Source organism: Corvus kubaryi, unplaced genomic scaffold, assembly GCF_017639235.1.
Source record: "Corvus kubaryi isolate FWS band 111438036 unplaced genomic scaffold, C.kubaryi_AGA036_p1.0 125, whole genome shotgun sequence".
In the NCBI taxonomy this organism is placed as follows: Eukaryota; Metazoa; Chordata; class Aves; order Passeriformes; family Corvidae; genus Corvus; species Corvus kubaryi.
This window is the reverse complement of record NW_024580660.1, coordinates 119,010-133,011: the sequence shown is the minus strand read 5'-3', so window position 1 is coordinate 133,011 and position 14,002 is coordinate 119,010. Positions and strand designations below refer to the sequence as shown.

The window sequence follows — 14,002 nt, the reverse complement described above, 5'->3', positions numbered from 1 at the left end:
GCAGACAAATTGGAAACACAGTTTCCTGTTAAGATTTTTAACACAGCCAGAGCTGACTGGTAGCAATTTATCTCTAAATGCAGAGACGTGGCAGGAAAGTCTCCAAGTTAATGCCTTTGCAAAGAAAAGGTGGCTGGGGTACCTGCTGTATGAGCTGCAGCTCATACATTAACATCTGTAAAAATTATAGCAACACAGTATGTAGGGATAATCTTAAATGCTGCAAAATAGAGGAACGCTCTGCATGCTCCCTGCACTCATGGCCAACTTTAGCATGCTTGGTTTTGATTTTTTTTTATTTTTAAAGTTAGTTTATTTAAAGAAGAAGGAATTAGCTTTGCTAATAGCAAAAGTCATGATTCGAAATTCAAATTTTGACCATCTGTGCAAATCTTGTGGTATAGTGTCATTGAATGGTCTTCTTAGATGTATCAGACTATGTAGGACTGTGAACATGATGTGCTAACTCTTTGCAGTGTAAGGATGTTAATACTGCCTGTAACTCCTCTGTTCCTATAAGTATACTTTGTAAATTCCCGTGTATAGGTTTTAGGGCAGCAGATTCACACAGCTGTGGTAGTTTTATTTATGGAAGCATTCTAGGTGGAGATATTTGTAACTGTGCTCACGCCTGTAGAGTATAATACTCAAAGAACACTCTTCTTGGACAAATAAGAATGGTAAGATTTTCTATGATTGTTTTAGTTAAGTGAACTTAAAGCATAAGTTCTGAACTCTTTGTGGTAATGGAGTGTTGTTGGATGATTATAGGATTTGGAACCAATGAATATTCTGCATCTCTTCCATGATAAAGTCTACCCGGCAAGAAAAGGGTTTGCCACCAAGTGTGCGAGCATGCTGATATGTCATTTGTTTGGGGAGTTGTTGAATGCTGTTGATGGTTAATGTTTTGTGCCTGTGTATTCTATACACCTGTTCACACAGTAGATGACATGGACTTTTTTGATGCAACTGATTGATTAGAATTTTATGGACAGGATTCCTAAATAAAAGCATTTAGTATTTTAATGGAAATAGTAAACTGAAACACAAACACCTCTGATCTCTCTTATAACATTGTTGGTTTAAAGGTTATTTTAAAAAATACTCAAATGTTGTTTGCTTAAAAATATTTCATACATAGGGGAAAATTATTTTTTCAATTAATACTGTAGTTTATTTGGTTTCAAGATGCAAGTTTTTTCTGTTCTTTTATACTGACACATGTACATATTGTAACACCGTGTTAAAATTTACATGAAGTTGCATCAGAATAAGATTTTGTCCCATCTTTCACAACTCTTTACTAAATTACTCATAATATTACTGAATATGTATGATTTTGAGGACTATAGAAGCATCCTGGACTCAGTGTTGTTACCACTGGATTTGCATGTTAAACTAATGAATTTTAGTAAATTATTAGTGTTTAGATGATCTCTATATTTCTTCTAGATGAATTCTTTACTATCCTTAGATCTAGTATGTTTGACACCTTAATTGTTTTGAGACTTCCGTAAGTGATTGAGCTGAAACAGGGCAGGGAGTGTGGGTGAGTGAAGCACAAGTGTGTCATAGCATAACTCTCATGCAGAAGCAAGGGTAAGTTTGGGATAAGTTAACAGTGTTGACAAAGCAATGTTGGGGGGTTTTCTGACGAACAAAAAGCCTTCTGTAGGATCAGAATAAAAATGAAAGGAAAAAGTGAGAGACAATAGGAAGAAGGATCAAAGGACGAACCTTTTGGAAAACTTTACCTAAACTAGTGTGAGTTCTGATGACAATTGGAAGCCTGTGACAATAAATACTTCATAAAACTCTGCTTCTAGTGGGCTAAGGAATGCTTTAGAAACAGAAATCATATTTACTTTTTGTGATTTAGCTATGCCTGATATCTTAATCTTTAAAACAAGCAAAAAAAAAAGGTAGTTTATGTTAGAAGAAAGAGTGACTTCATTAAAAATTGTTTATAAGAGTGTTAGGAGCCAAGATTTGCAACTTGGCAGGAAGATGTGAGAAGTTTATTTCTGTATTGTGATTGGATATTCTAATAATTTAAAACAAACACAAAACCACAAACAAAGCAAAAAACCTGAGGGTTTGTTGTTGTGAACTCTCAGTTTAAACATGTTCAGCAAACACATGGACTCCATGTGAGTTGTGTGTTCTGTCTCCTCACAGTCACAGGTTCTGATAATGCTGAAAGCAGAGGCTGCTCCTCCTCTGCTTCTCCTGGTAGCATCCAGGCACTGAGGTAAGGAGCACTGGGGAAGGGACCAGTGAAGGATGCAAAAGTGTGGCGAACAGTACATGGAAGTACATGGAAGAAGCACAAAGGTTAAATGAACAAAAGAAGAAAGACCTCTAAAAAGAGAATGGGACAGCACCAAGATGGGAAATGTTATTGCCAGAGAGAAGCAAGGATAAAAACTTCTAGGAGCTGAAAAGGAACTATTGTTAACAAAGAGTGGCTGGAGGTAGCATGTTAAGATGCAGGCAGTGAGGACAGCAGATAAGAAGCATATAAAGAGATGAGATGAGATGAGATGAGATGAGATGAGATGAGATGAGATGAAAAGCAAAAGGGTCTATAACTGTCAGGACACCTAAAATTAGCACTATTTCTCTATCTTCCCATTGCATTCTTGTCAAGCAAATTCCATCAGTGAGATTCTCTAATATATGGATATTTCCATTCATTTTATGCGGGGAATTTGCATACAATAACATTTGTTTGTCTCTGAAATCCCCACATACATATGCTGTATAGTCCTCAGGAATGCTAATATTTTCTTGTTATAAGCACTCTTAGGAGATGACCTGATGTTGGTTTTTGTGGTTGGTTATTGTCTGCACACGTCTTCACCCTGTAACAATTATTTCACTGTCTCACATTGTTCAGTGTGAAATGCATGAAATGTGTCTAGATTATGTTGAGTCAGACTTGCTAAAGGTCTGTGAATTTTGTTTGGGTAGAGCATTGTTTTACATTTTAAATCAAATTCTCTTCTAGCTATATTTATGGATCTTTTTGCAAATAGTAGTAGTTGAACCTCTCTTTCTCCTCCATTCCAAAGTCATTCAGATATGCATACGAATGAATTGCAATTGACTCTTTGACTTTTCCAAACCCAGTTTATTTCATTTAGATTTTGGGGGATGCCTTACTTCTTAAAATCAAGTTTTATTTTGGGGCTGTCCCAACCGGTTTAAAACCAAAGTATTAGAATACACTTCTAGGGTCATGAATGTAACACTTTAAAAATACTGATTACTAGTATAGGTAAGTATTTAATATAATTACTGTGTTGTAGTTCTTGGGAAGGAAGAATATTGAAAATAGCTGAATGTCCAAGTGTTCATCATTTATGTTCTTAGTAACAGATGGCTGAAGAATAAATATCTTTCCTAGTGCAGTGCCTGTCTAGTTACCATGCTCTGCAGTTTCACTTTTGGAAATATATTTGGATGAGATTAGAGGACAAATACATACCTCTCAAAGGGCTACGCAGACACTAGGAAAAGATTTTGGGGTGAGTATTCAGTTCACACCACTTACACTTATTCATGTCAGTGGAGCTGCAAGTTGAAGTCACAGAAGCTGAAGGTCTGCCCCAGGGTGTTAGTTACCTAGAGATGTTTAAAACCTAGAGATGTTTTGGGTCTCATACATACATAGAACAAAGTTATTACTTTCAGAGCTTTAACTAGACATTAAAATATCTTTTTCAGGTATGGTATTTTTTCTTCATGCATTTGAGTTTGGTGAGTCTTTAGATTACAGATTGACCTTAACTCATTTTAAAAAAAATATTTTGATGCTGTTCAGTCTTTTACTGATTTATACAAATCGTCACACAATTACTTTTTGGTCTCAATTCAATCTGAAGTGTAAGGTGAAAATTCTTTGATTATTGTGGAGATTTTTAAAACCTGATTTTTACCCACAACATGAGGGCTTTACTCCAATAGGTATTTCTGAAGAGTAGATTACAATGTACTCATAATTACTTTTTTCTCTTTTCTTCTATTTTTCCTTTCTTCTTCTTGGAGTTTTGGGGAGTTGCTTATGCAAACAGGCACAGACTTTTCTTCATTTATTGATTTTGGATTTTGCTTATATGCTTTGCTGAACTTCTTTACAGAACATTACCTATTCTGAGTTGTGGGGGGAAAAAATGTATTGCTTTATGGTGGTATTTCATAGTTGTTATAACTTGCCCCTGAAGGCAAGGGTAACAGGTTCTTGCTAATAGATTCTTTTTGGCAGATGAGAGTGAAACCACACTGAATGACTAGTGTGTTTATATATATATATATGGCAGGTTTATTTTAGATTAATTTGGTTGCAGTGGAAAGGAGGTATGTAGCCATTTTGGTTATTATCATCTATAGAAATGCAACAATATAAAAGTATGAAGATATTATTTAAGAAAATATAGGAGGAAAAGAGAGAAAGGATAAAAATAGAGAGTGGAGTAAATCTTAATTGTTGCAATTTCAGTGTCTCTTGTTTGAACTGATGGTCATAGTCTTGCTCCATCGAGGGTGGGGGAAGCCCATGAAACACCAGATTCAATGGGTTAATATACAGTCCGGTTCAGGTGAGAACATCCAGGGTACCTCCCCTGGGGCAAGGGTTTTGCACAGTCTGTTGCAACCCTATGGATCATGTGCAGTCCTCTGGTGGAAGGCCCCAGAAATGAGTCTGGGCACACTTTAGGGAACTTTGATGGTTTATGACACCTAAAACATGTCATCTGCCTCTCACATCAGTGCAGCTGAGCCAATTATGCCCATCAGAAGGGATGTATGCCTTCAGGCCTATGTGGAAGTGTGAGTGTCCCAATACCTTCCACAGAGGGGTTTTTTACACCTGAGCCAGTTATGTAAGGGAGGACATTGCCATGACAAAAAGCACTATCCCACTTTGTAGAATCTGCTTCTTATGAGCCTTTTCCCTTATTTGGCTCAAAACCCAGCTTGTTGCTCAACAAAAGCTGGTTTGTTGTGGTCATCCTCTGGGGGTGGGTGCACACCTCCTCTGTGCCTGGGCTGCTCTTAAACAGTTCAAATGTTACACACCCCCCTTTCCCCCCCCCCCCCCACCAGAAACTCTCCTCCTCTCTTTTGGTTAGGGAGTGCCAACCTGGCCTCAGTTAAGCACCTCCTGCTTTTGCAAATGGATGATTGGGACATTAACCCTTAACATTTCAGTCTCTCACAATGAGAGATCATGCTGTGTCACAGCTACTTCTGAATCATAAAAAATCTATTCTATGTGGAATCCAGGCATGGAGACTTGCATATATGTGTGTATGTATAAAGAAGAAACTTTTTTTTGTCTGTTTGGGAGTTTCGTACTGTGAAGAACTGATTCCTAAAGCATTCTAGTTTCATATTTGCTTTAAGAGTAGATGTAAAAATAATTCAGGACCAAATTTATAGTGAGGTATATCTTTCTTAATGCAACTTCGGGGTTTTTTTTATTTAAATTGGCTAAGAAATATAGTGATCTAAAGGACATGAATTCTCTTAGTCTGTAGAAAGAAAGGTATCACTCTAATGTTATTATTTTTGACATTCTACTAATGAAAGTGTTCTGCCAGATCTTTTGATTAAAGTTATTAACTGCTTGCAGATTATGAATTATCCCAAATAATTATTCAATGATTTAGAAAACTAAGTGGGACTTCTGAACTGTTTGCACTCTGAGAACCATTCATCAATCCCATCCTTTTTATTCCAGTAAAATTCCACTGCAAGCCAAAGAAAACAAACATTTATCAGTCAAGAGTTACAGATGTTGATGATTAGGTTCCATTCCGTCACTAAGATCTTTAAAGTAGCTTTTATTTATCAATGTATTCCATCTTCATTTTGCTTTTCTAGTACTCCATAAGCAGCCAAGAGAAGTGTGCCTTTGTTTGCTGGAACTTGGAAGAATTGCAGCAAGGTAGGTGAAAATATTTATAGATTGATGAAATATTTGCATTCTTGACAGCAGTGGCTATTGACAGACATTAAATCAGCACATCTCAAGCTAAATTTTGTGCTCATTAGGTTCAAATAGAATGTTTGTTTTGATGTCCCTCTTGAGAGCAGTTGTTAAAAAATATTACAAAATCTCTGTACCTCCATGAAGATATTTGTTGGCTATCCTTGTATTAGGAGAGGAAGGGTTTGAGAATTTTTTTTTCTATGAAGCTTTGAGCTGTTTCTCCTTCTAAAGTCAGATCTCTCTACAAAAAAACTGTGATTTAATTAAGTTTACTGGTTATAAGATGATCTTCACATGACCTAAATCTGACCAAGATGGTTCTAGCCATGCTGGACCTTCAGTACATTGAAATGTTATCTTTGACATCAAGACAAAGACTTTTGCTAAGCAATCAAAATTACAGTAACTAGAATGTGATTTTTTCCCCCTTTTTGCAGATGAAGATTTAACCACCATAGTGCATAAGATTTACTAAAAAATACATGAGCAGCAGAGCTGCTGCCCAGTCTTGCCTGTAAATTGCAGTTGCATTCATCCATGTGCGTCAAATTGGAGTACCTTGCTATGCAGATAATTTCATCAATTTCAGAAGAATCCTTGTGGTGACAATCAGTGTGAAGGAGACCCCTGTTTATTCCAAGCTTAAGAACCAGTATTTGCCATGTTAAAATTACGTCATGTGTATTCATATTTTGTGAATGAACTCACATGGAAAACAAGAAATTTGTCTCATGGTCAAGTTTCAGAAAGACCCTTGCTGTCAGTGGAAGCTTGCATAGGAATAGCAATAACCAAAAAAATAGTTGATTTCAAGTTTTCAATTATTTTGTTATCTCTAAAACTTGGGTTAAAAAGGCAAATCATTTTAACTTCCCACAAAGAAGAAAGAATTTTGATCTGCAGGTGCATAATGAAATTGATTTTAATGAATCTTAATTTACCTGAGCAAACAAACTGTGCTTTCAAGACCAGCTTGGAGATAGACCCTATGCCTGAGGCATAACTGTCAGGAGTATCTGCCCCAGTTGGTTACTTGATAGTATCCAGCTTCCTCAGGGAATGCATGTTAGTAGTTAGGTAGTGTTGGATTCTGCTAAAGTTGGTTGAGTTAGATTAATCTCATTTTGCAATGAGATTTGATGTCTCAATAGATCTACAAGGGAATGAAAATAGAATCTTATCCTTTATATTTGTCTTAAGCTTCCATGTCTCAGATGCTTTCTGTTCCAGACATGAAAAGAAATACTGAACAAGTAAATAAGCCATGTTGTCATTTATTATGCATATCTATCCCTTTACTCTTAAAATATTTGTATTTTATTTTTTATTTATATTACCATATATCATTAATGATTATTTTATGTATTTTGTTTATGTTTCTGTATTTATGTCTCTTTATTTTAATTTTATTTATAGCTTCAGGGTCAAATAATACGTCTGTCTACTTTTTCCTGCTCTAGTATCTCTTCAAAAACAAACAACCCCCCATTTATAGTCTTGTACACTTCCAAGGTACACCAAAACTGAAGTAGAATGTCAGGTTAATACAATTGAAAACCAAATACGTGATGCCAGTTTTGCCTGAGCTGTGGTAAACTAGAACTCTATGGGAAAGAAGAACTGGTAATTGCCTTCATTAGATGTAGGAAAGAGCACATTAAAGTGACACTGCTGTGCTGCTTTAAACAGGAGAGAAGTCAGATGTATGCTTTGTAAAGCAAACCAGGTCTGTTGGCAGTCTTAGGGATCTGCTTTCCAGAACAGGAGCTGCAGAGATCTTTGAAAATGTGCCTCAGTCTGTTTTTGAAGAACGAAAAGAGTAAGAGACACTGAGTAATTTTAGAAGCAGAAAGATATGTTCGAAGTGGCTTACTCATCACAAGGACTCAGCTTTTGGCACACTTTGCCCAGCTAGATTATTGTTTGTCTTCAGGGTCTGTAACTCCCATAAGTCAACCTAAGCTCTTTTATTTAATGCAAATAGACATGTGATTGAGGCACAAGTGAGGAAGAATGAGGATTGCTTGAGGAGGAGTTAAATTGAGTTCTGTTCTGTATTCAACAGATACTCCGTGGAGGAGGGGAGACAGGTGACAATTTATTTACCTCTGCTTTAGTAATCCTTTTAGCATATTATCTCATAGTGTCCTCTTAGCCAAATTAGAGACAGATGGACTTGATGGATGGACTGCACAGTGAGTGGGAAACTGGTGTGACCACTGGCTCAAAGAGTAGCAGTTCAAAGATACCAATAAAAATACAAGTGCCTGATAAATTATCCTGAATTTCAGTTGTTTATGAAAACAAAATTTGAGATCGTCTGTGAAACTTCAATAGTTAAAATGAGCCCTTGTGTCACTGACAGATGTTATGTGGTCACAGTGAGATGATTTATGAGAGAGGGAACCGTCCTACGGGATGGAATTGACCACTGACAATGCACAGGACTATTGCAGTGGGTTGCACAGATCCAGCATTCTCCCTAAGTATACGAAAGTCAGAGATTATACAATGGAAAACAGCTAAATTATCTTTTCTGCACAAAGAGTGAAGTTCTTGGGTTACTGTTAAACTCTGGGGGGTTAAACAACCATCACAGGTCTTTTGGAATTACTGTTGAGCGATTTCAAGGTCTTTCTGCTATTGTATTCAATTTTACCTTGATAAAAATGGAAAGTGGTGCTCTAAGAAGTCTACCAGAGATCATGTTACAGTCCAATGCTGCTTCATGTGTAGCTGTGAGAAGCCAGACTAGAAAGGAGCAGAAAAGGAAATGCTCAGCATACCTGCCCAAACAGAATTTGCACCTCTGCCCCTCTCAGAAAAGATGTGGTTTTTACAATTTCAGCTTTCCAGCAACTTTGCTTCAGGTTGATACAGCATGTGGAAAAAAAATGGGTGTTTTTGTTCATTGATTTTATTTTTCAACTTTTCACCAGAGGAATTCAGAATACTGGAAGTACAGGAAACTTTAAAAATCTGTCACAAAGACAAAATGTAGAAATTATGAAAAGTAGTAGAAGCAAAGAAGCAACATTTCTTACAGTGGAAGAGTTTTATGTGATAAGTAAGGCTGTATGCAGGAGCAGGCTTAGAACCCAGTGGGAATTTAATAATTTACAGCCTGTCAGCACCTGCAGACAGACAGGAAGTAAATAGATTGTATATATGTGCTTGCTTCAATGTTGGCTGACTTTTCATTAGGCAGACTGCACCAGTTAGAAGCCAATACAAGCACAGATTTGGTTCTTGGTTTACTTTCTATTAATTTACTCGGCATTAGTATGATGAAATTAAATGTTATCAGAAAAACTCAAAAGCTAGTATATGCACTTATATCTTTTCTCTGTACACTTCTATCATTATTATGGTATTTAGCTTAAATTTTCATTATATATATTTGTTAGTGCTCAATATTTTAGCGTCCAGATCTTTATCTAGATAAGTCAGTATAGTTCTGCATCTGGACTATGGACTTTTCTGCTACAGAAGAAAATATGGTTTCATTTGTGCAAGTAGTTTGCTATGAGAAGCCTACCTGGCATGATAACTCTTCCAAGCTGAAGTCATTCTCTGAAAAAGGAACTCTATGTGTTTTTCTGGGGTTTGTTCAGTGTTGGCAGATTAAAAAAAAAACGAAAAAAACAGAAGGGGATTATCAGGAATTAGGAAAATGAGATGTGCTTTTAGACTTCTGAGTTCTGTCCAAGCTCTGCTGCTTCATGTGAGATACTGACTCAATCACTTGCCATAAAGCTTTCAAAAGATCTTTCAAAAAGAACCTTGCTCTTCCAGTGCTCTGTTTTGGGTTTGTCTGTGCTGAAGTTGCATGTATTTTGTTCTAGCTGGAGCTACAAGTGTGTTGCCACTGTAAACAGAGATCTGAAGACTGGCTGTCAAAAATCAATTAGTAAAAACACTAACCACTTCTGAAGAGTAGTGGCCATGTCTCAGTTTACTTACCTATAAATTCAGTACAATAGCTGAGACCAGGAAAACCCTTAATCCCTTTACATTTGGATTTCTTTGAAAAATACTAACACAAAACTGTCATGTAATTTGAAAAGATGCTGTTTGGAAAGAAAAAAAATTAAAAAAAGCACAAATGTACTGAATTTGACTCTGTCCTGCATGGTATAGCAATTTTTGAGGTCTAGTGTTGTTCATAAATTATTCACCAATATATATGTTATCAGACAGAGAAGTTGAAAAAATACCTGTATTTCCTGTAAATTTGATTAACTGAGAGACTGCATCTAAATTATTTTTTTCTATTAATTTGACATGATGGCAATAATGGTTGCTATATTTTGTACATGTTTACTGATGTGCGTATCATTCTGCTATTGCACAGAAAGTAGAAATTCTTTCCACTGTTTCAGTTTAAAATACATAATACTTTATATGGACTAGTAATTTATTATTTGCATGTTTCCAAAAGGTTTGGGGTGGAACCTCCTGGATTAATAAAATTGGAAAAAGAGATTGAACAAGAGGAAACATTTTCAGCTCCCCCTCCATCTCCTTCACCATCACCCACAAAGTCTCCTGGGAAAAAGAGCACAGGGAAACTGTTGGATGATGCTGTAAGTTGTGGGAGGAAGCTTCTTCCCATCTTACCCATTCTGATATGCACTTACTTGCAAAACACACACAAGCCTGAGTTTAACATCTCACTCTATTTTAAACATTTGTAGACGTAGAGAGTTTTGGGGTTTTTTTGACCACAATTATTTATGTCTGAAGCTTGGAAAAAAAAAAGTCACACTGTGTAGGAGCTCTGCAGCTTAGCCTAGCTTTGTGCTTAGGGCCACATTCCCTTCTTATTACTCTTTTACTCCTTATTCACCAACTCCCACTTGGTACTTTGTCTGAGGAAGGACTGAGTCAGGACGAGATTTGGCTCATACTGACTTGTACTGAATGTTAACAAACACTTCTAAGATATTTCAGCCTAATTTTTATGCTGTTCTGCATGATTCTCCCATAGTTAAAAAACAAGCATTGTTTTCCTCATTGTTAGAACAAAAGTATCTTGCTTTGAATTTCATTAAACTTGTTGCAGCATATTGAGTGTTCATGTTTCTGGTGCAAACCCATAGGGGTTCATTTGAAACAGCTGGAATCAGATGAAAAGGACACATTTTGAGACCATGAAGAGGTTAAACTGGAAAAGTAAAAATCTAGCCTGTAAAAAGAAGCAGTTACCATAGCAACTACTACATTGCAAGGTAGATGTGCCACCTGGGAGTTACAAAGCACTTCTTGAAAAATCCATGTGCCACTTTCCTGTTACAAAGAGCAGATGGAATATAATGTTCATTCATTTTATTGAAACACTTTTTTTATTTGATGCATATAATTACATTTAAAATTTTCTGGTTTGTATTTCTTCCTTAACTTTGCAAAAGCACTCGTGTTTCAACAGAATTGAGAAAGAACAGTTATGTATAGAAGGAGGATGATGACTGCATATATTGTAGAAATTGAACAGAGAGTATCTAGGTTTTCTCTAACCACCTCCTTTAATTTAGAAAGCAGTACGGATAGAAACAGAATGGAATTCATCCAGCTAGATTCCTGACCGGCACTGCCCCAGACACTCACACCATAAAATAGCAGCAGTTGCTCATATAGTCCAGACACAAAGTAAAATAGAATATAATTCCTCCCTCTGCTTCCTTATTTGATTTCCAAATTCCACTCAATACTTCTGTGTCCTTTGGGACAGTAAGCAATGGAACCCTCAATAGCAGGATCAACAGTGAAGATCTTATTATCCTCTGTTTTACACTAGAATAAATCTGTTGGCTTTCATTCTCCACAGGCTGAAGATTTTGCTTACACAGTTCAAAATAACCTTGAACTTGTTTAGGCCCAGCTACTCTGAGTTTTTGGTTCCTTAGATGAACTCTGGTGGATGAAGCATTAAGTTCTGACCACCCATTTTCAGCTTCGAATTTCCAATGTCTCCAAGGGTGATAAATGCCATAGGATACTATGTCAGGAATCCTTGATTATCAAACAGTATTCAGAGAGCCATTGCCAAAAAGCTCCCTAAGCACAGTCCCAGTCCTGGTACTATATTCCAAGAAATACAGCAATACACCTTTTTCATCCTCAGCAACCTGCACGTGGATTGAAATCATCAACCACTGACTTCATATAAGTTATTCCTATTGTACATTGACTATCTAAATAGTTTATTCACCAAAAATGGTGGCTAAGTCTCACCCATGTTGATAAAAATCACTTGAGTAACTGATCTTACAATGCAAAAAGTGACTCATTCAAACTGAGGACAACTCATCTGATACTTGAGAAACACTTTTTGTGTGTAAAATACATGTGGAGTTCCTCTGTTAAGTGTTATTCTAATTATTTTTTTCATAAAAATATCATGCCCTGATTTAAAAAAAGAAATCTTAAGAATACTTATAAAAAACCCTCCACAAAGTAATAATGTTATTCCGATAAAGGCACTGAGCAATTTTCAGAAGTAATTGGAAAGCCTTTGAATCACTCAACAGGGCTAGTTTCAGAAGTATAGAAACAATAATTGGTTACCTTATAAGTTCTTTATGTCTTATTTAACATACTGAAACTTAATTCTTAAAGCAGATCTGAAAGCCATTTGTCCTTCAGAAGCCTTATCTATTCATGATAACCAAAACACTTACTAGAGTGCTACAGATTTGGCCAGGCATCTTTTCTTTTTATGAAACAATTTAAGACTTTAATTTATTAGCTATTCTGAAAATATCCTTTCCTGGGCCTCAGACCATTTTTACAGGCCTTGGTTTACAAACTGGATATGAAAATGTCTGGAATATTATTTGAAGTGGACAAACATCTACAAGTTCTTCTGGCATTTTGCATTGTTTGATGCTGATGTACTAGGTATGTACTTTGTCCAAGAAAACCACAGTGTATGAAAATGCTGCACTTATTCTTGCTGTTCCAATGCAGAAGTGCAATATGAATGTCAAATAAGAGTTTCACAGCCAGATCTGCTCTTGATATTGATGCCTTTGCTACTTTCCTATCATTGAAGAGTACAAAATATTCTTTTACTAAACATCACTGCCTTTGGTAGCATATGCCAGAACAAGGAGGCCAAAGTCAAGCTGATGCAGCTAATAAAAAGCAGGAAAGTGGTTTTCATCTGTTTTTTCTCAGCCCTTATTTTTGGGGCTATGTAGTTAGGTTTGGCAGTGATAGTGTACTTGAGGTAGTTTGATTGAACTAGCCCTAACAAAGAGATCATCAAAGGGCAGTTGAAAATTCTGGGGAGTGTCTTGGCAGGAGTTTTTAATCATGTCACAGTATTTTCTGTATGCTTTTTTTCTAAGGTGGTGTGCACAATTTTAAAGAGGCAGGGCCTCTTACTGGTAAGGAAGGTACCTCTATATTTATATGTATTTAGAAGGCAGGATGCATCTTATGACATCTTCATTTTGCCTGTTACCTGTATTAACACTGTGAGCTGATTCACCATAAAATACTGAGAATACATTTACAAAAGGTTGATGGTGAACTCCATGTAACAAACTGTTTGACTTCAGATAAAGAGTGCAAATTTGATGCTGAACTGTGTGACATTTGTCTCTATTTTTAACTCATCTCAGCTACTAAATCATTGCTATTAGAAGCACCCATAGGGTGCTTTCTGGGATTACAGAAATGTTAAGAAAAACCAAGAAAAACATCATCAATTAAGACTTATATTAGGTGATATATTATGACAAATGTCTTATGGAATGTTTTGCTATCCATGCCATTTTAAATAGTTTCTATTAATAACTTCTTGTTTCACAGGTTAAACACATTTCTGAAGATCCACCTTGTAAATGCCCTAATAAGTTCTGTGTGGAGCGTCTTTCACAGGGAAGATACAGAGTCGGAGAGAAGATCCTTTTTATTAGGGTAAAGATTTTATTTTTACTTTGTAGTAAATTGCTATTATCTGCTACCTTCCACTTTGAAAATTACATCACTGAC

At 36.3% G+C, this 14,002-nt stretch overlaps 1 protein-coding gene across 5 annotated transcripts in view; it reads left to right on the top strand.

The window, feature by feature from the left end:
- GAS2 (growth arrest specific 2) overlaps positions 1-14,002 on the top strand; it is an 81,493-nt gene that overhangs the window by 38,560 nt on the left and 28,931 nt on the right. For 4 of the 5 annotated variants that reach the window (XM_042021118.1, XM_042021112.1, XM_042021103.1 and 1 more), the window contains exons 6-9: positions 772-847; positions 5,893-5,956; positions 10,443-10,587; positions 13,820-13,927. In XM_042021118.1, coding sequence (XP_041877052.1) covers positions 772-847; positions 5,893-5,956; positions 10,443-10,587; positions 13,820-13,927 — 393 coding nt within the window. The remainder of the gene's footprint in view (positions 1-771; positions 848-5,892; positions 5,957-10,442; positions 10,588-13,819; positions 13,928-14,002) is intronic. The other variant, XM_042021127.1, reaches the window with a different exon arrangement.